This window comes from Pelodiscus sinensis, chromosome 25, assembly GCF_052426305.1.
Source record: "Pelodiscus sinensis isolate ZL-2025 chromosome 25, ASM5242630v1, whole genome shotgun sequence".
In the NCBI taxonomy this organism is placed as follows: Eukaryota; Metazoa; Chordata; order Testudines; family Trionychidae; genus Pelodiscus; species Pelodiscus sinensis.
Window position 1 is genome coordinate 1198419 of NC_143076.1, and position 25869 is coordinate 1224287.

The following is a 25869-nucleotide window of genomic DNA, read 5'->3' on the forward strand; positions in this document are numbered from 1 at the left end:
GCCCCTCAGGTGGATTCACAGACAATCCCCTCTTGGGCACACAGACAGACCCACAAGAGACAGGGTCAGAGGCACCTTCACTCCCTGTGCAACTCTCTAGATGGCTGTAAACGTCCACACCATCATTAGGCACCAGAGTTAACACACCCTCATTCTCTCCTTGTGCTCGGGCTAAGGGGTCTCCCTGCTCCCACAGAGTCGCTCCCCCCTCTGCCAGCAACACAGCAGCATCAGGCACAATATCAGGGTCACCACTGTCTGGTCTCTGGGGTTCTGGTAAAACACTGACTGACTCTACCTGAGTCACCTCATCCCTCTCCCCAGCAGACACAAACCTTGGGCCACCCCCTTCCTGGGCCTTAGCCATATCCAGACCCAACTCTGGGACAACAACACTGCTCTCAGCCTTCACAGGCTGTGGGGCACCTTCCTCAGACAAAGGAAGAAACTCTTCCCCACACACAGCCAGACAACCAGAGACAGCTTCTCCCTTGTCCCAACACCCCTGGCTAATCTCAGGCATACAGCTAGCCACTGGGACAGCTTCCTTCACTTCCCCATAGCTACTTCCACCCTCCAAATTGCCAGCTTGCACCCACTGTGCTTCTTCACACAAATCACTTTCAGCTTGTGCAGGTTCAATTCCACAAACCTCACCAGCCACCAACTCCTCAACTAAAACTTCACTCTGGCCAGCCACTCCAGACTGCCCCAGAGAAACATTTCCCTGACTTCTGGGCTCTTCCTGCCCTGGTTCTGATTCCAGCCTCACCTCTGAGGCATCAGACGGGCCCTCACCCACAGGCTCACATGTAGAGACACTTTCCCCTTGGTTACAGGGAGACTGACCAGCTCCAGAAAACTTTCCATACCCACATGCACCCCCTTCCCAAACCTCCCTGTTAGCTACAGGTACCACAAAAGGTTTGCATTCACACATGCTTTGGGGTTGGGTCATCACATCAGCTGGGCAAAATACGTCTGCCATATCATAAGCACACCGCATACCCGCAGAGTTATACATTGAACCTTCAGGAGGATACAGTCTCTCTCGTTCTCTTAGTCTCTTAAGCTGGAGGTCAAGTCTAGCATTTTCCTCCTTGGCTAGGGCCATCTTCTCTGCATGCTCCGCCATTTCCTTAAGCTGACATCTGGCCCTCTCTGCCCTTCTCTCTGCATACTCTGCCATTCTCTCTGCATGTTCTGCTTTTCTCATCTCAAGTTCCCGATCCAGCTCCTTCTGTCTCTTAGCAATTTCTTCATCTGCCTTCTGCCTTCTTTCAGCAGCTTCCTTGGCTCGCTTCTGATCCCTTTCATCCACATCTCTGGTTAGTAACAACACTACCAGATCTAGTTTAGAGGCCCTTTTCCTAAAGGCAATGCCTCTCCCCAAGCACAAATCCTTCAGAGCACTTTTGCTCAGGCTCTCATATAATTCCGGGTTCATTTCAGCGGCTCTTTAATCAACCAAACTCTCAACACCAAAAATCAAATTTAGACAGCGTGGGGTCCTGATCCCAAAGCTCAATTGACCAAGATCTGTGGATCCTGCCGACTACGCCACTGTGACAGACCGGGCCGTGTCTGGGCACAGCTGAGTGCATCCGCTCAGGGCGAATTGCTCAAATCCGGGGCTCCTTACAGCCCCCTTGACTGGTGACCTCTCCAAACAGGCCACAAACCAGTCCCACAGAGCGCTTCAGCTGCCTGCCTGAAGCCTCACAAGCAAAACCCCTCCGACACCCCAGCAATATCCGTGCCCCAGATGGCCCCTGGCCTATACACGGGTGGGGGGTCCTAGCACCCAATCCCACCTACCCCGAACAAGTTCTGTCCGGTTCCAAGAAACCAGCCACAGATCCCTGGTCAATTTACCCTCTGGACCTTACCACAAATCACGCTGGGCCAATCCTTTAGAATCTATATCTAAAGGTTTATTATTACAAGAAAGAAAAGCATGAGAGTAAAGTTATTAAAGTACATTACGTTACATGCACTGAATCTCCCAGTTCTCGCTGCAGGCTCTAGCAGAGATGTTGCAGCTGATGGTTTAAAAGTTCTTATTGCACATCCTACGATCAGGATGGGTTCACAGGTCTTCCGGGCTCTTCAATCCCTGCAGTGCTGCCTCTGGGATGAAGTGCTGAGCTGAGAACAAAATGGCATCGACCACATGGCCTCTTTATACTCCTTCCTGGCCTCTTCTAGTATGTAGCAGGTCACCTGGTCCTCAGCCTCTCTGTGTTCCCTGCTGGCTGCTCTCAGGACAGCCCCCATTCTTTGGGTGTGTCTTTGGGCCATTGAGAACCATTGTCCCACAGGTAATTAGCATGTCCACAGGCTCCACAGGCTCGGCCCTGCCCAATGCTTAACCACATGCAGGGAAATCTTCAGTTTCCACACAGATTACAGATCTACACACACAGACATTATATACTCACATAAACAGTGTACACAGGATCAGAAAACACCAAGCTCCCATTCAATACCCCGCATGGCTCCCCCTCATACAGATCTCCGGGGCCAACACCCCCACCTAGGGGTGCAGCAGCAATCTGGCTGCTTCCCTCCAATTCGGTAATGTGACACCCTCAGCACCAGCAAGTCAGTGGGAGAAGATGGGAGTGAATCCTGCTACCTCTCACTTGCAAAGGCAGCACTTTTCCAATGCAGCTAATTATGCCCCACCTGCAACCTGTCTCCAGTGCTCCTGCCACTGCCTGGCCCAGGAGGGCTGGTGTCCAGCAGCTCTCTGCCCCAGCGTGGCTGGCTTTTGGGGACAGCAAGTAGGAAGTGGGGCTACTGGACCCACTTAGCCCGCTGGCTGGCTCTGCCAGAGAAAGACACACAAGGATTTCCCCTAGCATTGATCCCACTACCTCTTACATGCTAACAGAGCACACTACCATTTGAGCTAATTCCCCTGCTGCATTAGTAGGGGCCTTCTTGGAGACTCTTTCCTTCTCCACAGGGACATCTGCCTTCTAGGTTAGTTAGTTGTGGGAAAGGGGAAGGCTCCGAAAAGGCCACAAGGGCAACTCTCAAGGAGACTCCCTGCAGCAAAGCCATGGGGGTCTCTGAGATGGCCCCTGCTCTGCAGCCTGTCCCACCTGGCCATTGTCATGGACTCTCTGTGAGGTCACCGCCTCCCAACCTCCTTTAGCCAATAAGCTGAGGGGCTGCAAAAGACCCTTGTGATGTCACTGCCACACTCACCCGTGCCCTCCAGGGCTAATGTCCTGCCCCAGGCAGCCCCTTTGCCTGGCTGAGCTGCTCCCAGGGGTGAAAGTGACACATTTCTTACAGGGACTGTTCTATTGAGCACCACCCTTCAGGTGGGGGAAGGCTCAAGGCACGAAGTTGGGGGAGGGGTTGTAATAGGACAGTACCTGTAAGAAAATGTGGATTGGAGTGTTGGAGGCTCAGGGATTTGGGGAGCATGTGAGTGTGGTGGGGGGATCAGGGCAGGGGTAAGGATGTGGAAGGGTAGAGAAGTCAGGGCACAGGATTAAGGATGTGAGGGAGGATTGAGTCTTGTCACCTCCCTGGGAGAGACTCCTGGGGCATCCGTCAGCCACCCTGGCTGCCCGCTGCGAATGAGCAACCAGCTCTAGCAGTTAAAGTCTCGGATGGTATGAGGTCTCAGTGGTGACTAACCCATTTACCCGTCCCTGTCTCTAGCTACATCCTGTTACCGGGGGGGGGGGGGTCAGGATTACCTCGGCGACAGAAATCGTGAGATGATGCCTGGGTAGTGATGGGTCAGGATCACCTTGGCGACAGAAATCACACCTCAACTCGCTCCAGCTGCCTGGTTGTGCCTCAAGCCCTCCTGCTCTACCCTTGCTCATGGTGCCCCAATCGGTGGCCCACACGAGCACAGGGGGGATGATTGCAGTGGTGCAACAGGTTTGGTTCACCCCACATTTTCCTGCTGTGGCAGCACAGTACTTGCTCTATCTGTTTAGCTCATAACATTGGACAAAGGGTAAAAACTAAAATTGCAGCACCCTCCACCCCACACTGTGGGGACCCTTTGTGAATTTACAACTGGGTAACTCATTTAACAAGACAACAGCATTTACACTGTGTGTACTATCCACAGTCCAGTTGAACTACTTGTCTTGTGAAACGAGTTGCCCAGTTACTGTCTAAAGAAAGAGGCACTCCGAACCGGGGGAATTAATTCTCTGAGGAGTTTCTTGGCAACCATATGTTTATAAGGCATCAGCATGTTTATAAGGATAAGCTTCTACCCATCCCGAAAACATATTAATGATTACAAGAATGTACTCATATCCACAAGATGTAGGCATTTGTACAAAATCCATTTGTAAATTCACAAAGGGTCCCCACAGTGGGGGGGGGGGAGGGTTGCTGCAATTTTAGTTTTTCTATGCCACAATCAGCCCTGGGCTTACACACAGATGAGGCTCCAATCTCTCCAACCCTGAGCAGACGCACCCAGTTCCAAACAACCAGCCATGAATCCCTGGTCAATTTATACTTTAGATCCGTGGTCCCCAACCCGGTGCCCACGGGCGCCATGGCGCCCACGGGCTCTTTACATGCGCCCGTGGAGCAATCTGGGCTGGCAGGTGCCAGCCCCGGGCGCATGGCCGGTCCCGGCCCCGGGGGCGCCGCACGTACCCTTGCTGGCTCCGGCGCCGGCCTTGGCCCCGCCCCCGGGGGCGCTGCGCATGCCCTTGCCGGCTCCGGCGCCGGGGGTGCCGCGCGTGCCCTGGCCACGGCCCCGGCCTTGGCCCTGCGGCTCTTACGGGGGGAGCACCGGCCCCAGGCGCGCGGCGCTTGCCGGGGGGCGCCTTCCCCGGGCGCGTGGCTATGGGGGGGCCCCGCCCCCGGGCATGCGGCTGGAGGGGGCCGCCCCCGGGCGGGAAAGTGTCCCCGCCCCCTGGCGCCCGGTGGGCGAACGGCCACACCCCCTGGCGCCCGCCAACCTGAAAAGGTTGGGGACCACTGCTTTAGATCTTACCCACAAAATCACATTGGACCAATCCTTTAGAATCTAAATGTTTATTAATAAAAGAAAAGGTTGAGAGTAAGGCAGTTAAGGAGAATACATTATATACATCAATCAGCAAGTTCTTGATGCAGGATCTTAGCGGAGATGTCACAAACTGCTAGCATAAAAGCCTTTGGGGTACATCGTATGTCAGTATGGGTCAGCAGTCCTTCCCGTGTCCCTGTCCTTAGCAACGCTGCATCTGGGATAAGTAACAAGACTGAAGACAAGATGGAGCCCCCCTCATGGCATTTGATATTCATTTCTGGTGTCTCCCAAGCTGGAGCTAGTTACATGATCAAGTGACCTGTTTCATATGCCAGCAGACATTGTGCTCTGGCTGCTTTGCAGCTTTCCACACGCATTCTTCAGGTGTGTATTGGCCACTCTGAGAACCATTGTCCTTAGAGCTATACTGATTAGCATAGTCACTCATTGGACATTCCGTCCTCATGACAGGCAGTCCATACACAGCATCAGCAGAGCCCATAGTCATAACTCCACATACAAACTCGAAACAAGTACATAAGTACCATACATAGAATCAGCACAATATCAGCTTTCGTTTGACACCTCACACGGCCCACTTTGTACCAAATTTGGGGCAAACAGTTCCCATCATCACAGCAGTTATCTGTATGCTCACCTTAAAATCCAATAATGTGACAGGGGCCTCAAGATAGGGTTGGGGTCTTGAAGAAGGATCTAGGATGCAGAAGCAGGCAGGTGTCTGCCCTGGGGGAAGAAGCAATGTGTGGCCAGGAGAGATGGTGCAAGAAAAAAGGAGTGTGTCAGTGAAAGGCTGCTGGGGGGAAAGGGAATTGAGGTGATTGGGAGGGAGTGTCTGTGAAGGACAGCAAATATTACCTGGCTTTGGGCCCCCCTGAAGCAACATCTCCAGTCACACTGTCCTGGTCACCCCGGAGGGAGGCTCTACTGCTGCAGCAGCAGCCACACAGACTAGGACCAGCCCCAGACATCAGAGGCACCACTACTGCTCCCATTCAGTCCAGGGCTGGAGGTGTTACTGCTGCAGCCATGCAGCCCAGGACCAGCCCCAAAGGCAGCCCAGTCATGGCCATGTGGCCCTGGAGGCCAGCAGTGCAGTGGCAGCAGTGCCTCTAGTGCTGGCCTCAGGTTGTTTGGCAAAGACTCAGCCAAGCGCTGCCTCCTCTCTCATGCCTACAAAGCACGAAGAGGGGTGGGGCTAAGCTCCTTCCCCCTAAGCACATGCTCATTTGGAGGTGGGGCCTGGCACTGCCTTGTGGATAGGATCAAAGTTTTAGGAAGGCTGGATTCTGCCAACTGAGAACATTTTGCTCACCACTACTATAGGGTTTCTCACCTATGTGGGTTCAACTATATACAACAAGGCTTGAACTCTCGCTATAGCATTTCCCAAAGTCAGAGCAGTTAAAGGATTTCACTCCTGTGAGAGTTCTCATGGATAACAAGGTGTGACCTCTGACTGCAGCATTTCCTACAGTGAGAGTAGCTGAATAGCTTGTTCCATATGGGTTTTCCTATGTCTAACAAGGGTTTTGGTCTGACTGAAGCTTTTCCCACAGTCAGAGCAGCTGAAGGGTTTCTCTCCCGTGTGAACTCTCCTATGTCTAACAAGGTGTGAACTGTGACTAAAGCTTTTCCCACAGTCAGAGCAGCTGAAGGGTTTCTCTCCTGTGTGAACTCTCCTATGTCTAACAAGGTGTGAACTGTGACTGAAGCTTTTCCCACAGTCAGAGCAGCTGAAGGGTTTCTCTCCCGTGTGAACTCTCCTATGGATAACAAGGTGTGAACTGTGACTGAAGCTTTTCCCACATTCAGAGCAGCTGAAGGGTTTCTCTCCCGTGTGAAATCTCCTATGGATAACAAGCTGTGACCGGTCATTGGATCTTTTCCCACAGTCAGAGCAGCTAAAGGGTTTCTCTCCTGTGTGGGCTCTCCTATGGGTAACAAGGTATGACCTCTGGCTGAAGCTTTTCCCACAGTCAGAGCAGCTGAAGGGTTTCTCTGCCGTGTGAACTCTCCTATGGATAACAAGGTGTGACCTCTGGCTGAAGCTTTTCCCACAGTCAGAGCAGCTGAAAGGTTTCTCCCCTGTGTGGGCTCTCCTATGGATAAAAAGGGTTGAGGTGTCACTGAAGCTTTTCCCACATTCAGAGCAGCTGAAGGGTTTCTCTCCTGTGTGGGCTCTCCTATGCCTAACAAGGGTTGTCCTGTGACTGAAGCTTTTCCCACAGTCAGAGCAGCTGAAGGGTTTCTCCCCTGTGTGGGCTCTCCTATGCCTAACAAGGTTTGACCTGTGACTGAAGCTTTTCCCACAGTCAGAGCAGCTGAAGGGTTTCTCCCCTGAGTGGGCTCTCCTATGGTTAACAAGGTATGACCTGTAACTGAAGCTTTTCCCACAGTCAGAGCAGCTGAAGGGTTTCTCTCCTGTGTGGGCTCTCCTATGGTTAACAAGGTGTGACTTCTGACTGTAGCTTTTCCCACAGTCAGAGCAGCTGAAGGGTTTCTCTCCCGTGTGGGCTCTCCTATGTCTAAAAAGGTTTGACCTGTGACTGAACCTTTTCCCACAGTCAGAGCAGCTGAAGGGTTTCTCCCCTGTGTGAGCTCTCCTATGGATAACAAGGGTTGAGGTCTTTCTGAAGCTTTTCCCACAGTCAGAGCAGCTGAAGGGTTTCTCTCCTGTTTGGGCTCTTTCATGTTTAATAGGAGTTGCACAGTCACTCCAAGCACAAGTTGAATGTTGATGGGGGATTTTCTTTTGAACAGTTTCTTTGTTTGTTTTCAACCTTCTGCTCCTCTGACTGAATTTATCCTGTCCTGCTTCTGGATGGTTTCCCTGCTGCCTTTGTAGACTACACTGACTCTCACGAGTCTCCCCTTGCTTAGGACTCCGAGAAACATGCCCTTCAGATCTTTCCACTAACACCCCACATGTAGACATTTGGTCAGGTCCTTCCTCCTGAAGACTCCTTTCACTGTTCTCATTCAGCATCCCATCACCTGCTGGGATAGAGAGAGAAACCACACATAAGTCATTCTCTCTGCTGAGCTGAAAGAAAAAATTCTGAATGGTGAACAGAAAATGGGGGACAACCCATAACTCTTTCCCCATCAGGCACTCTCAGACTGGAGTTGAAGACAGGCTGAAGGGCCAGTCAGACTTGATGAAAACACACAACCAACATCTGCTATGAGAACACAGAAATTGGTTTGAGTCAGTTTAGCTGATTTCTCACCTGTGTGGGTGTCACTGATGATCTCCCCTTCCTCACAGCCTTGGAGAGCCGGGATCGGCAGCTCTTCCCCTCGCTCCACCCAGGAGAGCACATGAGCTTTGGAGACTGGAAATCCTATTCAGGGAGCAATTAACCAAGTGCTGACCTTGTTCACTAAGGTCTGTGCCATTCCTGCTTCCAAAGCCAGGATCTGAGTCTCCTACCCAGAGAGGCTCCTTCCCCATCTTCCAGAGACTGGTCTCTAGCTCGAACAAGATCCCAGGACACGCTAATTCCATACTCCCCCTGTACAATTACCATGTTGGGAATAGCCCAGCTGACTCCTATGGGGAACTGAGCGCTCTGCTGCACTCTTACAGGATACAACTTAATCTCCTTTAGGGCCTGTTCCATACTTGGGCAGGACAGGAACACACTGCTTATAAGGGGAGAGCTCTAGGACTTTCAGGACTGACAGACGCCCCTAGCCAGGACTCATATTTCAGCTGACACGTCAGGTCTCTAGGGCTGGGAGGGAGAGGATCTAGCAGAGCTCTAGAGCCCTATGGGCTCTGCTCACAAAGCTCTTGGCTGGGGGATGGAATTGCCCTGCTCCTGGGCACGGGTGCTCTACTTGAGCCAGAAGGAGGCAGGGGAATTGTCTGATCAGGAAAATGAATCCTTGGCTGGCCACTTCAAGCCCTGCCTATGGCCCACACTCCTGATCCTGTCTGACTGTGCCATGGTGGGCCCTATCTGCGGCCCAGAACGCTGATAGGGCCCACCATGGCACAGTCAGACAGGATCAGGAGTGTCAGTCCTGCAGGCAGCCAGGGCAGTGCCCGCCTGTTCCTGTGGCCAGCCAAGGTGGAGACAGGATGGGCTGCTTCTCTGCTGCTTGTAGATGCTCCTGCAGCTCAGCTCCCCTTCTGCAGCCTTGGCTCTACTCTGCCAGCAGCAGCAGCCCTCTTCTTGTGGCCAGTTGAGCGTGCCGTTTGGTGCCTCTCTGGCTTGCACAGAACCTACCAGAGGCAGGGAAGGACTCTGAGTTGGTACCTTCCTTCCAGGGGCTCAGCACAATAGCACAAGGGGACCCTGCAGATGCTAAGAGCAGCTGCACCCAGCCCCACAACTCTGGTACCTGCCTGGGCCCTTCCACTAACACCTCCGGCCAAGGCACAACATGGGCAAGATGGTTGGAACCACAATGAGACCTTGGCTGTGGGAAGAGCAGCACCACTATTATGTCTCTGAGCCACCTCTCACGCAGAAGCCAGGATTACTGAGGCATATACTGCTTATATTGGGGGTTCGGGCAATAAAGGACCCTGAACCAAACCCAACCCAGCTGCTCCAGATCCCACCCACCTTTTGTTACACGAGGGGACAGGAATCCTCACCCAGCCAGCTCACAGCTTCGTAATTCTCCTGCATCACATCCCTGTAGAGGGCTCTCTGGCCCGGGTCTACCAGAGTCCATTCCTCCTCAGAGAAATACACAGCCACCTCCTCGAAGCTCACTGGCTCCACCACGGCCATTTCCTGTCTCTGGTTCCGCAGACTAGGGGCTGGGCTGGAGTCAGACATGGGTGTTCAGCAGCCTGTCAGGGGAAGAAGGGGAACTGAAGACATTTCAAAAAGGGTTTTAATACTTTCCATACTTCAATTCTGCCCAGACTCTGTCCCTGGTGGAAAACATGCTGGACTCTACGCTGAGTCTAGATATTCCATATACACCACACACAAGTGAGATCCGAAAGCCGTATTTATTTCTCTCAATACCTGGCTTGAGTTACATTACTTTGCCTGCAACAATGGGATTCAGTTCTCAGCACCCAGTGTTTCTACTAAACAAGCCACATATTCATCTGCCTGGACATGGACATAGATTTAATTTAATTTGGGCTGCAGTATTTATAATCCTTCATCTTCCTACATTGATTTGCAGCCCTGGTTCTCTCATCTGACACAGACTTTATAAATTCTCTCCACAACAGAGAGGAAGTGAAGTTAATATGAGCATTCAGATACATATTATTAAACACGTGTGCTGAATGTTTACAGGATAAGACCTTAAAATTCATGGATTCATGGCATCAGAAGATATCCTTAGTCATGCAGTCTGTCCCCTCTATGGCACAAGCCATTACACGTACCCCAGCTACCCATGCACAAAGCTCTGTTTCCTCATAGCATATTTTGTAGAAAGTCGCCCAGTGTTGATATGAAGACATCAAGAGATGGAGAACCCATCAGTTCTTCGCTCATTTGTTTCAGCAGCTAATCCTCTTACCCATCAAATATTTGTGCCTCTTCTCTAGCCTGAAATTCTCTGACTGCAGCTTTCAGTTATTGACTCTCACTGAACTGTATCCACTAGACCAGGGGTGGGCAATTCATTTTGTTTGGGGAGGAGGGAGAGAGACTCCAAGATTTTGGAAAGTGGTTGAGAGCTGCACTCTTCCAAGACATTAAGTAGGAAATACAGTGTATGGGATGGACATTGGGAGAAGATGGGAGCTTTGGGTGAGGGGTTGGAATGCAGGAGTGAAAGAGGGTTCTGGGAAGGAGTTTGAGTGAAGGAGGCAAGTATGATCTGGGGCACTGGATTAGCCAACTACTCATGAGATATTTAAAATAAAGTTAATTTAGAGAAGCAGCTAAGTGGACAAATAAGGGGATGAGGGTTACTTGGATGCAGGAAAAGAACAGAGAGTTTGGGTATGTGGAGTGGGAGGCAGAGAACTAGATGGGGAAGAAAGAGGTTGGGGTGCCAGAGGCAAGCTTTGGCCAGGAGACTTACCTGAGTGACTCCCGATCAGCAGCCAAGCACCTCTCTGAGGCAGGCAGGGAGCCTGCTCAACCCTCACACCGGCTACGGAGCCATGTGGGTGTGTGAATAACTATGAGCCGGAGCGGAGGGGGCACAGTGCTTCCTTTCTGGCCAGAAACCAGCCAATGAGATTGTCCTGGGGGTGGAAGCAGTGCCTGAAGCCTTCCCCCTTCACCTCCAGGCTCACTTTCGCTTTCTGAGTGGCTTGCAGGTGGGAAGTTGCAAGCATGGAACTAGTCCCTGGCTCGCCAAGCATCAGTGGGCCGCATCCGATAGCCTGGCGAGCTAGATCTGACCCATGGGCTGTATTTTGCCCAGGCCTGCACTACACTGAAGAGGCCTTGCGTATCCAGAAGATTCTCGCCATAAACAAACTGATACCGTGGAAGCCAGTCAGCTCTCAGCCTTTCAGCCAATTTATTGTTTGAAACAAACCCCATATTGAAACTGACTGAGCAGTGAAATCTGAGCCTGAAGGTGCTGTCCGTTGTGTGCTTAACTTCACCCCTATAGCATCACACCCTGTAGATCAGTGATTCTCAAAGTGTCTGCAGGTACTCATGCAGTGCCCCTGGGGCTCCTCACTGATCGGTGGGTGAGATTTAGGACAGTGTGCACCGTGGTCGCTGGGTCTGGTTGGTAACTTCAATGACAATCACATGAAGATGTTTTCACAGAAATTTTCTCATCATTTAAAGAATTTCCACCAGCAAACTCACCTTGTCTGAAAGCTCCCAGAGATTTTCCTCTTGTTCGTTCCAGTGCAGAGGGCAGAGTGTCTGGTGGGGAAGGGATAAGAGAGGTGAGATTCCAGGCTCTTTTATTTACAATAATGTCCCCATGCTGAAAACTACATTTCACTTGTATCAGAGACCAGACAGACACACACTCAAGTGTTTAGTATGAAAAGGTCTGAAACCTTCTGTGTCCTATCTCGCTTGGGCACCTCCCAACAATGGAGCCAACATCTCTGCAGCCTCATCCCTGCCCCAGGAGACACAAACTGAAAGTGAAATTTACTTTTCCCTCCTCATCCCCTCTCACCTGGTTTCTCTCAGTCACTAACCACCTCTTGTCATAACCTAGAGCTGTGCTGGTGCGAAGACGCTGCCATGACATTAACTTTACCTATTTTGATACCTTGAAACCAACGGGAGGCTCAGAGATTGCAAACCCCTGGCTCTATTTGCAAGCAGTTGACTCTGTTTGCTCAGTGCCTCTAAGGAGAGCAGCATAATGGGGCCGTCACTCTCCATGTGGGAACTGAGACAGGGGAAGGTGGCTTCAGAGGCCAGATTCAATAGCTTCTAATAGTTAAACAACTTTCCCCTCCTCCATCCCTTCTAAGTACCTTTGAATTCCCTCAGAGTCTCTGACAGCGCAATCGTTTCCTGGGAGAAAGCATTGACTTGTTCTTCCAGTTCAGGGGAAATCTCCTCTGGCAGCTGGAACTGCCCCGTCTCACACCTGGACAGAAACAATTCCATGTGATTCTATTTCATTTACAGATAATAAGATTTAGCTAGTGAGTCTCAGCTCTAACAGGCCTGGAGTTAGAATTCCTTGAATTCCCCCAGCCTGAGAACAGGGGCAACACAGTCCATGGCCATGCAACCTTCCCCTGAAAGGTCCCACTGCTGTTCCTCACCTCTGGCCAAGAGAGACCAGCTGGGGACAAAAGTGGAATTGAGTTTCAATGGCCAATTCACTCTTTGGCCTCCAGGTGATGAGGGACAGGATGTTCCCAGGTGAAGGGCTGCAGGAATCTGCCCACTAGGAACCAGACTGAGACACCAGCTCCTCCTTCCCCTGCTCCTTCCACACAGGTCTCCAAACAGCCCTCAGGTGGGACAGACTCTGGGTCCCTGCTGCCCTGGTCTAAATGTGCCTAGTGCCCAGCAGTGACAAACCCATATTCCAGCCCCACAGTCCTGAGGCAGCCAGTCCCCAGGGAGGTGACAGTTCTAGGAAATATCTGAAGTCAGACTGTGCCCCTGAATGGGGAATTCCAGAGTCTGCTGTGCAAGGGTGAGACCCTCAGAATTAAGTGAGTCAGAGACATTTCTATCCAACATCTGGCTGTAGGGCCCTGGGGAGATGTGGTGCCAACATCAGCTCCAAGCTCTTTCCCTGCGCTGTGCAGTATGATAGAAGTGCGAGCCACCTACCTGCTCAAGGTGTTTCTTACGTCCTAGAGAAAAGAGACAGAAAAGAATCTCAGCTGCACTGGACATACACAGGGAAGGCATTTTGCACTGGACACACACAGGGAAGGCTCCCTACCAGCCCTGTGCAGCCCGTGGGGAAGTCCCTGAGTCAGCATATCCGGCTCTTAGCATTGGAGCAACTGGGGCGGGGCGGGGGGGGGGGAGATCAGCTGGGCCAGGGCAGGGCAAGAACCACTCTTGGGCAGCACGGTGAACAGGGCTGGCCACTGACCAGGCTCCCTAACTTTAATCCAAGCCCCTTCCCTTCTGCCCCCCCTCGCACACAGTTCCTCCAGTGCCTGGCTGGAACGGCTGCCCCACTGCCAGCCCTGCTACTTGGCATAGTGCAGTCATGGGGCCAAGGGCAGGGGAATCCTCAGGTGTGGAGAGCAGCTGGGGGCCTGGAGTGCAGGGGGCAGGAGAGAGGGATGGACCAGAGGATGTCTGGCTGGGGGGTTGAGTCACAGCTTCCCCCAGGATCCCCTCAATGTATTGTTACCAGCATGGTATATCAATTGCGGGACATATTAATATGGCTTGGGTTTTTTTTGGGGGGGGAGAAGGAGGTGTCTTTCAACTGTGTTTTCAACAACAGGGTTTCATGTTGATAAGCTGAATTTCACAAAACTGAAGATGTCCCTGACAGCGATAACAATCGTGAATAAATTGAACCAAAACACCAACATTAAGCCTGCCACTTGCAGAATCTAGTTTCATTTATAGATGTGGTACAAGAAGAATCAAATGACCCCTAACAAAAGATGGCCAGGCCCACTTTTGCCAGATGCTAAGCACTATACGTTAAAATTGTCGTCTATAAAGTGCTACCAGGCCATTTGTTGTTTTTTAAGTTTAAATTATACTTGATGGTTTCAAAACTGCAAAGGAACAAGATGCACTTTATAGACGACAAAACATGGATGGTATCATGAGTTTTCGTGGGCACAGCCCACTGCTTCAGATGACCGGAGAAAATACACCGTTGGGGAAACAGAGCTTTGTGCCTGGGTAACCGGACTAAGTGTAATGGCTTGTGCCACTGAGGGGGTCAGACTGCATGCCTGAGGATATCTTCTGATCCCAGGAATCTTAAGATCTTAAAGCCCCTTCTGAAATGTCTCCACTTCACCTTCTCCCCCTGCCAGGCTGCAGAACACCGATGTCTGTCTCTAGCTCAGCCCCCAGCCCTCAGAGCCAGGGACAGGAAATGGCCATGGCAGTGCCGGTGAGCTTCGAGGAGGTGGCTGTGCATTTCTCCGAGGAGGAATGTGCTCTGCTGGACCCGGGCCAGAGAGCCCTCTACAGGGATGTGATGCAGGAGAATTATGAGGCTGTGAACTGGCTGAAGATTCTTGTCACCTTGGGTAATAAAAGCTCCCCTAGGTGGGCTCTGGAGCAGCTGGGTTGGGTTTGGTTCAATATCATTCATTGTCTTTGCCCTCAATGTCACAAGTATCTGCCCCAATAATCCTGGCTCTTCTGTGAAAGACTGTCCCCTCCGTGTCCCTTCCCAGGGAAAGCAGGTTGAGGGACTTAACAGTGAAGCTGCTCTTCCCACAGCTAAGGTCTTAGTGCCCTTCCCCCCATCTTGTCCATCTTGTGCCTTGACTGGAGGTGTGAGTAGAAGGGCTCAGGCAGGAACAGCAGGTACTAGAGGTCTGGCTCTTTGTCTGTCTGATCTTTGTGCCTGCAGGTTCCCCTTGTGGCAGTGGGCTGAGCCAGTGGAAGGTGGGTGCAGTTCCCGAAGTCTTTCCTGCCTGTAGCTAATCTCTGTGACATGCTGTTCTTGCCAGTGAGAGGGGCTGGATGCTGGGGCTGAGGGAGGATGGATGAGGCAGTTCACGCTCTGTGAGTATTTTGTCCGAGGTAGCTTTGTAGTAGAGAAACGTGAGCAGAGCTCTCCTTGCATTTCAGGCACAGGCTGGGTTTCCTTTCAAAAGTTCAGCTTCATTCTCTCTGGGGCTCACTTGCCTCTGTGTGCAGTGGAGATAAGTCACATCATCTGTGTTGTGTTTTTAAAGTGAAATATCTTCGAGTAGGGACTCTTTCTTCCTGTGTGAATGTCTGGCTTCGTGCTCAGGAGACCTGTGTTCAGTTCTCTGCCCATCACAATCTTCCTGTGTGACCTAAGACTCTCTGGCTGTGTCTAGACTGGCAAGATTTTGCACAAAAGCAACTGCTTTTGTACAAAAACTTGCCTGCTGTCTACACTGGCCGCTTGAATTTGTACAAGAACACTGACTATCTAATGTATGATTTTCAGCGTTCTTGCGCAAATATACCGACGCTCCTGCTCGGGAAAAAGCCCTCTTGCACAAATGCTTTTGCGCCAGAGGGCCAGTGTAGATAGGTAAAAACTGTTTTGCACAAAAAAGCCCTGATGGCAAAAATGGCCACCGGCGCTTTCTTGCACCAAACCGCGTCTAGATTGGCACGGATGCTTTTGGCACAGATGCTTTGCGCAATCTAGACGCTCTTTTCCGCAAATGCTTTTAACGGAAAAAATTTTCCGTTAAAAGCATTTGCGGAAAATCATGCCAGTCTAGACGCAGCCTCTGTGTGCAGTCACCTCTCTCTTCAATTGCTATTATAGAGTGTCCCTGTTTCTCAGGGCTGGGAAAGATACCTACATTAAAGAGGGATAATGCTTAGCACGGTGGGGTCCTGATTTATACCAGAGTTCCCAGGTGCTGCTGTGATTGATAATTTTGCTTCCCACAGCAACTGCAGTGCCATTAGAATTGCTGCTAGGGCCACAGAGTGGTGTTATGGCTTTTCAGGGTAGCTCTTTCTGGAGCTCTGATGCCAGCAGCACTGTCAGAGCCTGCAGCTTATCCATGCAGCACAGCTCAGGGTTGCTGCTAAGAAAGATCCGGGCTCCATTTGGAGGCTAAGGCACTCGGCCAAATTTATTGTGAAAAGGAGCACGGTGCTAGTGTCCCAGCACCTCAGGCACAGGTATAGTGAGACTTGTCCCAACCCAATAACAGTACCAGTCAGTCAGCAGTGAGAATGCTGCCCCTCAGCCAGCATCAACATGCCCCTCCTGTGGCTTCTCTCATATGTTGACACAAACAAGATGCATGTTCCATGTGTTCTACCCCCTTAGCCTCCTGCCTGTTTATTTTGAACAAAACATCCGTATCTATTATCCCCTCATCCCACTCTTGTGTACAAGGGCCAGTGTCTTTCTGAGCCATCTCTTAGGACCGTGTTTGCAGCTACTGCGGAGATGTGTGTTGATTGGCCTCTTCCTGCTCAGGAATGTGCTTTCCTGGTTAGTTGGTACCAGTGCTCCACCATTCTGCCAAAGCCCAGCCTGTTCTAGTTCAAAAAGAATGGACATACACAGCTGCAATAAACCTTTTGCGAAGTGTGCTGGGTGCCACGTCAATGGGAATGTTCTGATGTGATGACTATGATTATTTTATTTAACAGCAGTAGCACAGTGATCTCCATGGTCATGTCACAGGTGGATCTTCTGATCAGAAAATGCAGTTCCAAGAAGGGGTGGGGCCAAAGCTGAGGGAAACACGCTCACAAGGTGGAAAGGTTATAGATTCTGTGCAGCCCTGGAGGGGCACCAAATCAAAGGCCACGCTGGCTACCAGAGCTGGACTGGGAAACCACACAAAGGCTGCAGCTGGCAGAGTAGAACGGAGGCTGCAAAGGGGGAGCTGTGCAACTGCCTCAAGCACGAGAGAAGCAGCACTGCCCGGCTCCGCCCTGGCTTGCTCCAACAGAAGCCCAGCGCCACCCTGGGCAGCCATGGGAATGGCAACTATTGTGGGCAGCTGGCAGGGCCCACCCAGAGACAGGCAGTTGGGATCAGGAGTGTGGCACATAGGCAGGACGTGAAGCAACCAACCAAGCATTCACTTAGATGCTCAGGCAACTTCCTCTGCCTCCTCCTGGCCCAAGTAGAACATCTGAGCCAAAGAGCAGGGCAAGCCCAGCCCACCAGCCAGAGGTTTTGTGGACAGGCGTGGGAAGCTAGAGATCTGCTGGGTCCTTCATCTCCAAGTCCTAGTGACCTGCCATGTGGCAGCTGCTGTCTGAGCCCTACCTGGGGACCTTGGTGTCACACCTTCATGCCCTCACTAGAGCTCCCCTTCTGAGCAGTGTGTTCCTGTCCAGCTGTGGGATTCCGGGCAGATGGACCGGGCTGTGAGGGGGGCTGAGTTGTACCCTAGAGAGTGCAGCAGAGCACTTAGCTGCTCTGGGGAATGAGCTGAGCCATTCCCAAGGTGGGGGAGTGATGCATCTTTACTGCAGGGGAGTGTGTCCTGGGATCTTGTACCAGCCAGAGCCCAGTCTCTGCAAGGTGGGGAAAGGAGCCTCTGTGGGTGAGTGACTCGGATCCTGGCTCTGGAAGCAATAATGGCAAAGACCTTAATGAACAAGATTAGCACTTGGTTCATTGCTCTCCAAACAGGGTTTCCAGTCTCTGAAACTGATGTGATCTCCTGGGTGGAGCGAGAGGAGGAGTTGCGGGTCCCAGATCCGCTGAGCTGTGAGGAAGGGGAGATCATCAGCAACACCCAGACAGGTGAGCAATCAGTTAAACTGACTCAGAAACCAGTGTCTGTCTCCTTATAGCAGATGTAACTTGTGTGTTTTCATGAAGTCTGACTGACTGTTCAGCTTGTCTTCAACTCTAGTCAGAATGTGGTGGTTTCTCTTCTCTGTGGAAGGGTTGTGAAGGAGGACAACCAACTCAGCTCATGATAATTTGACCATTATTTGAGCGTGTGTCCCCTTTTCTACTCCTCTTTTAGAGTTTCCTTGCAGTTCATCGTGGAGAATAACTCCTGTCTGGATCATTCCTCTATTCCAACAGGTGACGGGACACTGACTGAGAACCATGAAAAGAGTCTTCAGCATGAAGGACTGGAGCAAGTGTCTCCATGTGGACTATTATTGAGACAAACTGAAGGACATGTTTTCCAGATACGTGAGCAAGGAGAGAGCTGTGAGAGTCAGCATAGCTCTAAAAAGCAGCAGGGAAACCATCTAGGAGAGGGACAAGGGAACTCCAGTAGTAGGAGCACAGGGGAGAAAAGAAACACAGAAACCGTTCAACAGGAAATCCCCCATCAACAGTCACCCTGCACGTCTAGTGACTGTGAAACTCTTCCTGAACATCAAAGGGTCCGTACGGGAGAGAAGCCCTTCAAGTGCTCTGACTCTGGGAAAAGCTTCAGTGAGCACTCACACTTTACAAACCATCAGAAAATACATACAAGAGACACACCCCATAACTGCTCTGACTGTGGGAAAAACTTCAGTGCAAACTCACACTTTGTTATCCATAGGATGGCTCACACAGGAGAGAAGCCTTTCAATTGCTCTGCGTGTGGGAAAAGGTTCAGTCAGAAGTCAAACCTTGTTACCCATTGGAAGAGCCACACAGGAGAGAAACCCTTCAATTGCTCTGACTGCGGGAAAAGCTTCAGTAGAAGCTCACACCTTTTTAACCATAGGAGGACCCACACAGGAGAGAAACCTTTCGATTGCTCTGACTGCGGGAAAAACTTCAGTAGTAGCTCATACCTTCTTACCCATAAGAGGAGCCACACAGGGGAGAAACCTTTCAGTTGCTCTGACTGTGAGAAAAGCTTCAGTCAGATTTCACACCTTGTTAGACATAGGAGGACCCACACGGGGGAAAAACCCTTCTACTGCTCTGACTGCGGAAAAAGCTTCAGAAGCAACACAGACCTTATTACCCATTGGAGGAGCCACACAGGAGAGAAACCTTTCAATTGCTCTGACTGCGAGAAAAACTTCAGTCAGAAGTCAAACCTTGTTAGACATAGGAGGACCCACACAGGGGAAAAGCCCTTCTACTGCTCTGACTGCAGAAAAAGCTTCAGTAGCAACGCAGAACTTATTACCCATAGGAGGAGCCACACAGGAGAGAAACCTTTCAATTGCTCTGACTGTGGACAAAGCTTCAGTTTCAGCACAAACCTTGTTAGACATAGGATGACCCACACAGGGGAGAAACCCTTCAGCTGCTCTGACTGTGGGAAAAGCTTCTGTAGAAGCTCACACCTTCTTAACCATAAGAGGACCCACACAGGAGAGAAACCTTTCTATTGCTCTGACTGCGGGAAAAGCTTCAAAACAAACTCAAACCTTGTTACCCATAGCAGGATCCACACAGGAGAGAAACCTTACAATTGCTCTGACTGCGGGAAAAGCTTCAGTCAGTGCTCCTGCATTACTAGCCATAAGAATACATAGAAGAGTCACCTTATAAAAGCTCTGATTGCAGAAAAGGCTTCAAACACAGGTCAGACTTTGTTAAAGCTGCCTGGCCAGGTGGCTGTAGTCCCAGAAGACCCCTTGGGGAGGGCCTCCTGGGGTACTGACCTGGCCACTGCCACTCACCCTTCTGCTCTCTGGGGCTTCTCACTATCCAGTCCTGCTGGGGCAGCTCCTTAGTCTCCCCTGACCAAGGCCCCAAGCTGAGATTCCCGCCCCCACCCCCGCCTCTGAGCAGTGGTACAGATGCTGAACCTCTTCAGATCTGAGGAGAGAGCAGTTTAGGGCCCAGCTTCCTGGGATAGCACTCCCCAAATGGGATCAAACCCCAAAGAATGGGGTAAGCCCCATTTAGCAATGAAAGGGGGATGTGCACACCGATTGCTCCCATAGGTAGTAATTGTTTACACTGGGCTTGATAGTAAGTAAAAGTGGTTTTATTAAGTACAAGCTGTAGGATGTAAGTGGTGATAAGTGAGAACAGGCAGAGCAAAGCAGATTACAAACTCAAAGGTAACAAAAAATGCTTTGTTAATGCTCCACTGAAACTTCAGTACAAACTTTTACAAACTCCCCCTAAAACCTCTTTTCCAGCTGCCCCTCCAAACCAGGGCTCTCCCCGACCCTGGGGTCTTTGGCTCCTTCCTTCAGATGCAGCCTAGCCAAAAGACCAAGTCCTCCAGGTGGATGTTATTTCCAAATAACGGCTTGCTGTGTAGACATGCACTGTAATTCCGAAATAAGGCTGCTGTGTAGATGCACCCCAAGGGTCACTGACCAGTGGCCTGGGCTCCCCATACTCAGGAATCCCAGTGTGGTTTCTGTGGTCCTAAGTCCGGCTTCTGAGGGCTGCAGGAGAAAGACCTGGTTTGGACAGGAAAATCCCGATGAACCTCCTGGCAGAGCGTGACTGGTCCCATCTCAGAGCCCTGGTTCCGTCTCTGGGTATAGTTCTTGCTGGGCTTTTCTGGACTACTCCAGATCATTTGTTCAGGTGAACTTGTGTTTTTGTTTTAGTACAATGACATAGTTAAAAAGTTCTATAACACAGACATGTAATGAGGCAAGAAATAAAGCAGGTTTAGCCACTGCAGAAGAAAACGAGTAAGTTTATTTATTTCCTATATTCTGAAGCTTAAAAGATTTCCTTATGTTTCACTCTTATAAATGTGAACGTGTTGAATAACCTACCCTGTGTTGTGGGTTTTCTCTCTCTGTGAAGGCCATTGGGTCATGCACTTTGATCTCTGGTGAGTTAGATGTGCAGACAGCACAACACAAATGAGAACTTACCAGAATAAAAGCGGCGAGGAGTCCTGTGGCACCTTATAGGCTAACTGAAGTGTTGGAGAATAAGCTTTCGTGGGCAAAGACCCACTTGGTCAGATGCACTTCAGTTAGTCTATTAGGTGCCACAGGACTCGTCGCCGCTTTTGCAGATTCAGACTAACACGGCCACCCCTCTGATAATTTACCAGAATGTTCATTGTATTTTAACCATATGCTAGCCTTTGCCACAAGTTCTGTGTGCAGTTTAAGCAATGACAATGGTCAGTATCTCTCAGCAGTGGGGCTGGAGCAAAGGAAGATGGGGGGGCATCACACTTGCCCTGACACTGTGACATCCTCCCCCGCCCTCCAGAGATGCCCCTGACTGCAGGTTTCTAATCTCCCAACCAAAGCCCTCCAGGCCAGGTACAGCTGAGCTGGACCAGCTACAGCCTGGCCACCGGGCTGCTATCTCAGTGCAGACCTACCCAGAGTGATTCCTTTTGAGTGGTAGTCTCTCCACTTTCCAGCCCCCCATGTGTGAGTGCTGCTTTCTAGGGGTGTTTGGAAGAGTTGGGCTGGGGGCAGGGCCGGCCCGAGCCATTCTTGCACCCTGGGCAGCGGGCGCATGTTGCATGCACGCCTATGCCCCAAGAAAGCAACCTATGGGGGCACCTGATGCAGCATCCCTTACCACTTCAATCAGGTGCTTCCATAGGTTGGCACCCATGCCTTAATCTAGCCCTGGCTGGGGGTGCAAAGTGCCAGGCAGAGCGGGATGGGGTTTGTCTTTGTTTCTCCTTTGCCCATAAAGCAGATGATTAGTTTGTCCCACTCGTGAGCTATGTCTACACTCATGCCTTCTTGCTCAAGGGTTCTTGTGCAAGAAGTCTTGCGCAAGAAAACGTCCACACTGCCATGTGCGCTCTGTGCTTTTGTGCAAGAGCGCCCATGGCAGCGTAGGCGCTCTCTTGCGCAAGAAAGCTCTGATGGCCATTTTAGCCATAGGGCTTTCTTGCGCAAGAAATCCCTGCCGAGCATCCACACTGCCCTCTTGCGTAAGAGCTCCTGCGCAAGAGGGCTTACACCTGTTAAAAAAGAGCGTAGCTCTTGTGCAAGAAGCCCTCTCTTACCACGCCATACTGTAAATTTCCTTGAGCAAGAGCTGGTGGCCAGTGTGGGCGCTCTATGGATTCTTGCCAAGAACGGCTGTACTTGCTAAGAATCCGCGAATGTAGACATAGCCCTGGTGTCCTTTGTCCTGCAATAACTGGCTCCCACCAGCTGGGAACCCTTCTCATGGCTGCTGCCGGAGATCCCCAGCTGGGAACCCTTCTCCTGATCTGTGGGGCTTCGGTCGTTCTATGCAGGAAACCCAGGGCTGCATTAAGGCATGGGCTAGCCGGGCAGCTGCCCGGGGCGCCTGATATAAGGGGTGCTGTGTGCCCCTTACAGCTGATAACTGCCATCAGGCACCACGTGTCTGTATCGCAAGCTGCAGCAGCTCCCACCAGCCACCCTGCAGTGACCACCCAAGGCAGGGGCTGCGTTAACCCCCGCAGCGCTGGCCAGAAGCACCCTTCCCCTTGCGGCTGCGGGACCCTGCTTGGCCTGCTCCCGGCGGCACCAGGCTGAGCACCAGTGGCGGTGGCCGGGCAGCAGGAGGCATGTGCCTTGCTGCCAGCTCCATGCGCCTTCTCCCACGTTCCAGGTGGGGGCTGGGCCATGCATGTGCCTTTCCCCAACCCAGGGTGCAATTAAGCTGTCTGCCCAGGGCACCGGAATGGCTTGTTCTGGCCCTGAGGAAACCCTCTCCGAGGGGGAAGCAGGGATATTGCTGTGGTGTCCCTGAGAACAGTCAACCCACTCATCTGTTGACCCAGGGGACAGCAGCCTGTGGCTCATTTCCTCTTTCTCACCTGGGAGGGGACATGGCTGGGAGTGAGGGTGTCCTGTTTCTCAGGGAGCTCTGACCACAGGACTGGGACCGGGCTTGGCAGAAATCTTTCCCAGAGACACACAAGCTGGAGAGATGTTTGTGGGGAAGCATTTTGTAAATGTCGATGGATGTAAACTGTTTCTGCAAGTGGGGGGGTTGAAGCTTTCATTTAAAAATTTCCTCTGTCCTGTTGTTTCTGCTCTGTGGTGTTATCCCATTTGTCTGCCATGCAAAAGGTCTGTGTCAAACCCAGGCGGAAAGAGCCCCCCTCTTTCTCCATTCAATTCCTTCTCTGCTCCCTCAGGCCCACTCCTGTCTCTCTCTCTCCGCCCCAGCTGCTTTGCTTTCTGCCCAGGTGTGTACCCTTCCCTGGCACTATAATACCATGGGAAGGGATCCTTTGCCAGCTTCTTAACTAGTAGCACATTTAGGGCATGTTTACACAGCAGGGCAAAAGTCAAACTGAGATACACAACCTCGGGTACTTGTTTGTGTAGCTGAAGTAGCTTAACTTGGCTTTTGGCAGGAAGAGACCTTTCCCTACTCTTCATGATATGGGGGTTACTGGAGTCAGAGTAGGAAGACTGCCAATTTGTACTTAATTTGAAATAGCAGCTTGCTGTGTAGACAGGCACTTTATTTCCAAATAACACTCCAGTGTAGACATGCTCTTATTGTCCCATCACAGAGCTGATGCTGAAGGACAGGAAGCTACAGAGTGCTGAAGGGGACTAATCAGATACTGAAGTATTTTTTTCCCTCCCCTTTCTTTGTTGGGGGAAATTTGCTTCTGTTCTCCTATGAGGCTGGAGATGTCAGTTAGTGTCCTCCCTCCTACTAGAGAAATCAGAGACTTTTCCTACCTGAGAGCTGGAGAAAGCTAAGACTGAATGCCATGTAACTAAAGGGAGGACATTGTCTAGCATGGGAGTCAAGTGTTTGCCTAGTAAACAGGAGTTCTTTGGTTCAACACCCAGTGGTACCTTGGTGTAGCCTTTGCTCACATTTTCTTATGTCTTCCTGGGACACAGAGGAGTCCTCCCCTGGCCACCCCTGGAACTGCTGGTTCAGGAAAAGGCTGATTGGGGAGGAACATTGGGAAGAAGGAAACCACAAGCCTGGAGCGGGTACAGAGGCTACTGTGACTGGTACTGGCAAGGCAGGGCTCTTGCTGCAATTGCTGGGACAGAAAAGCCAGCAGCACCTGCCCTTGTGATTCCCGTGGGTGGGTGGGGGTCAGCACCCAGAGATCCTGCAAGTGCAAAGCTCCTACAGCTATAGTAGCTGCTCCAGTGGTGCAAAAGGCCTGGGCATAGTACTTATAAGGCAGTACTTGTGGGAGAAGTGCTGAGGTTGTGAGTTCAAACCTCCCCTGGAGTAATGGTTTCTACTCCCTGCTGCTCTGGCCCCTTCCAGTGAATGCTGTGATTCCAGTTCAGTGGAGGGTCTTTGTTGCCCATTTTCTCCTCTTGCCTTCAGCCATTGGAGAAGCTCATGAACAGAGACAAGCTACTTTGTCCCATTTCCCACTTCTTTTCCTGGGCTGACCCAGTGGCTGAAAGGGGCTGCGGCTGCTGACGGGGGTGGGGAAGATGTGCAACAGGACCCTGGCCACCCAGCATTCACTCTGATGAGGCCATAATATGTGCAGTGGGAATTTTCACTTATCCCATCCTCTGGGATGGAATCCCAGCTCCCCCAGCGTTCACTGCAAGGCCTGGGTTCCCAAACTGGGGTGGGGGATGCTCCCCCGAGTAGGCATGAAGAAATTTCAGGGGGGGGAATGAGGTGACCCAGCTGTTTTTTTTCTTTTTTTCCTCAACAAGTTTTGCTGCTATTTTGGATATTTGCTCAGATCCTTTGAGGCAGTTGCCAAAGTAGCTCAGTTGGGAGAGCATTAGACTGAAGATATAAAGGTTCCTCATTCAATCCCAGGCTTTGGCAGAAACCTTTGCCAATATGGCATAGTCTGTTTTGGCATCTCTCCATCTCTGGTAAGCAAACATCTGCAGTCAGAGTTCAAAGCTGAACCAAGAGGCAGGAATTACATTGTAAAGATGATCGTATTTCAGGGATAGAAACTAGAAAGGGGATTTCATGACACCTCAGAGGTTGTTGACACAGGAGAACAGAGCTCTTGGCTTCAGCTGCTCCCAGCTTTGCAACTCTGTTTTTAATTCCATGCCCCCAGAAAGGAACAGTAACAGAGCCTGCCTAGGACTAATTCTGAGGCTTCCCCATACAGAGGACACACTATTTCTGTTTTCTTAGACTGTAAGTTATTAAGTTGATTTAAGCAATTTCAAAATAGTTTCCAAGTATAGACATGCCCTTATAGTCCTGGTCTTCACAACATCTGCTGGCAAGGAGTTCCACAGGTTGACTGCGCTTGTGTGAAGAAATTCTTCCTTTTGTTTGTTTTCAACCTGCTAATATCATGGCGCACCCTTAGTTCTTCTATTATGGGAACAAGAAAAATACCTTTCCTTATTTACAGTCTCAACAACAGCCATGATGTATAGACCTCTATCTTATCTCCCCTTGTCTCCACTTTTCTAAGGTGAAAAGTCCCAATCTCTCCTCATGTGGCAGCTGATCCAAACCTTTCATCATTTTTCTTGTGCTTTTCTGAAGTTTCCAATGCCAAGGTATGGTTTTTTGGGGGGCAGGGGATAAGGCAACCACATTTCCAGTCAGTGCTCAAGTTGTGGGCACCGCCTGGATTTATAGAGATGTAATATGATAGTCACTGTCTTCTTGTCAAGGCCTTTTAAAATAATTTCTAACATCACATTTGTGGCTGCACATGGAGTGGATGTTTTCAGAGATCTCTCCAGCTGTGACTTGTTGTAGCATATTCGCTTTCATTTAGTATGTGTGTTACTAATTGTTTATACTAACTATGGCAGCTGATTCAAACTTTCATAATTTTTGTCGTGCTTTTCTGGACTGTTTCCAATGCCAATGGCAGCTGCCTGCATGAAGCCCTCCCCCCTCCTCCACTCAGGCTCTTATTTCCCCAGGCACCTGACATCTGCAGCCTGTGCAGAAAAGCAGCTACCTGGGAAATGTGCTGGGGTGTTGGCCAGGGCTCAGCCAGGTGAGTC

The 25869-nt window shown here is 50.9% G+C and overlaps 3 protein-coding genes across 6 annotated transcripts in view; 1 reads left to right on the forward strand and 2 right to left on the reverse strand.

The window, feature by feature from the left end:
* Positions 1-20939, forward strand: part of LOC142820484 (uncharacterized) — a 65680-nt gene extending 44741 nt beyond the window's left edge. The window contains exons 4-6 of the mRNA XM_089773369.1: positions 14430-14648; positions 17720-17833; positions 18125-20939. Coding sequence (XP_089629495.1) covers positions 14444-14648; positions 17720-17833; positions 18125-19533 — 1728 coding nt within the window. The 5' untranslated portion in view covers positions 14430-14443 and the 3' untranslated portion in view covers positions 19534-20939. The remainder of the gene's footprint in view (positions 1-14429; positions 14649-17719; positions 17834-18124) is intronic.
* The window catches only part of LOC142824458 (uncharacterized), a 376972-nt gene that overhangs the window by 164609 nt on the left and 186494 nt on the right, over positions 1-25869 (reverse strand).
* Positions 6332-14074, reverse strand: LOC142824461 (uncharacterized). Of its 4 annotated transcripts, none has more exons than XM_089773365.1 (5): positions 13246-14072; positions 11797-11856; positions 9645-9845; positions 8266-8379; positions 6332-8032 (listed from the first exon to the last, which is right to left on the reverse strand). In XM_089773365.1, exons 3-5 carry the CDS (start codon positions 9829-9831, stop codon positions 6504-6506), a joined length of 1830 nt encoding a protein of 609 aa, XP_089629491.1. In that variant the 5' UTR covers positions 9832-9845; positions 11797-11856; positions 13246-14072; the 3' UTR covers positions 6332-6503. The 4 variants fall into 4 exon arrangements, with proteins under 4 accessions (XP_089629491.1, XP_089629493.1, XP_089629492.1 ...); XM_089773367.1 differs by having other exon boundaries at positions 9613-9845; XM_089773366.1 differs by lacking the exon at positions 8266-8379 and having other exon boundaries at positions 13246-14074.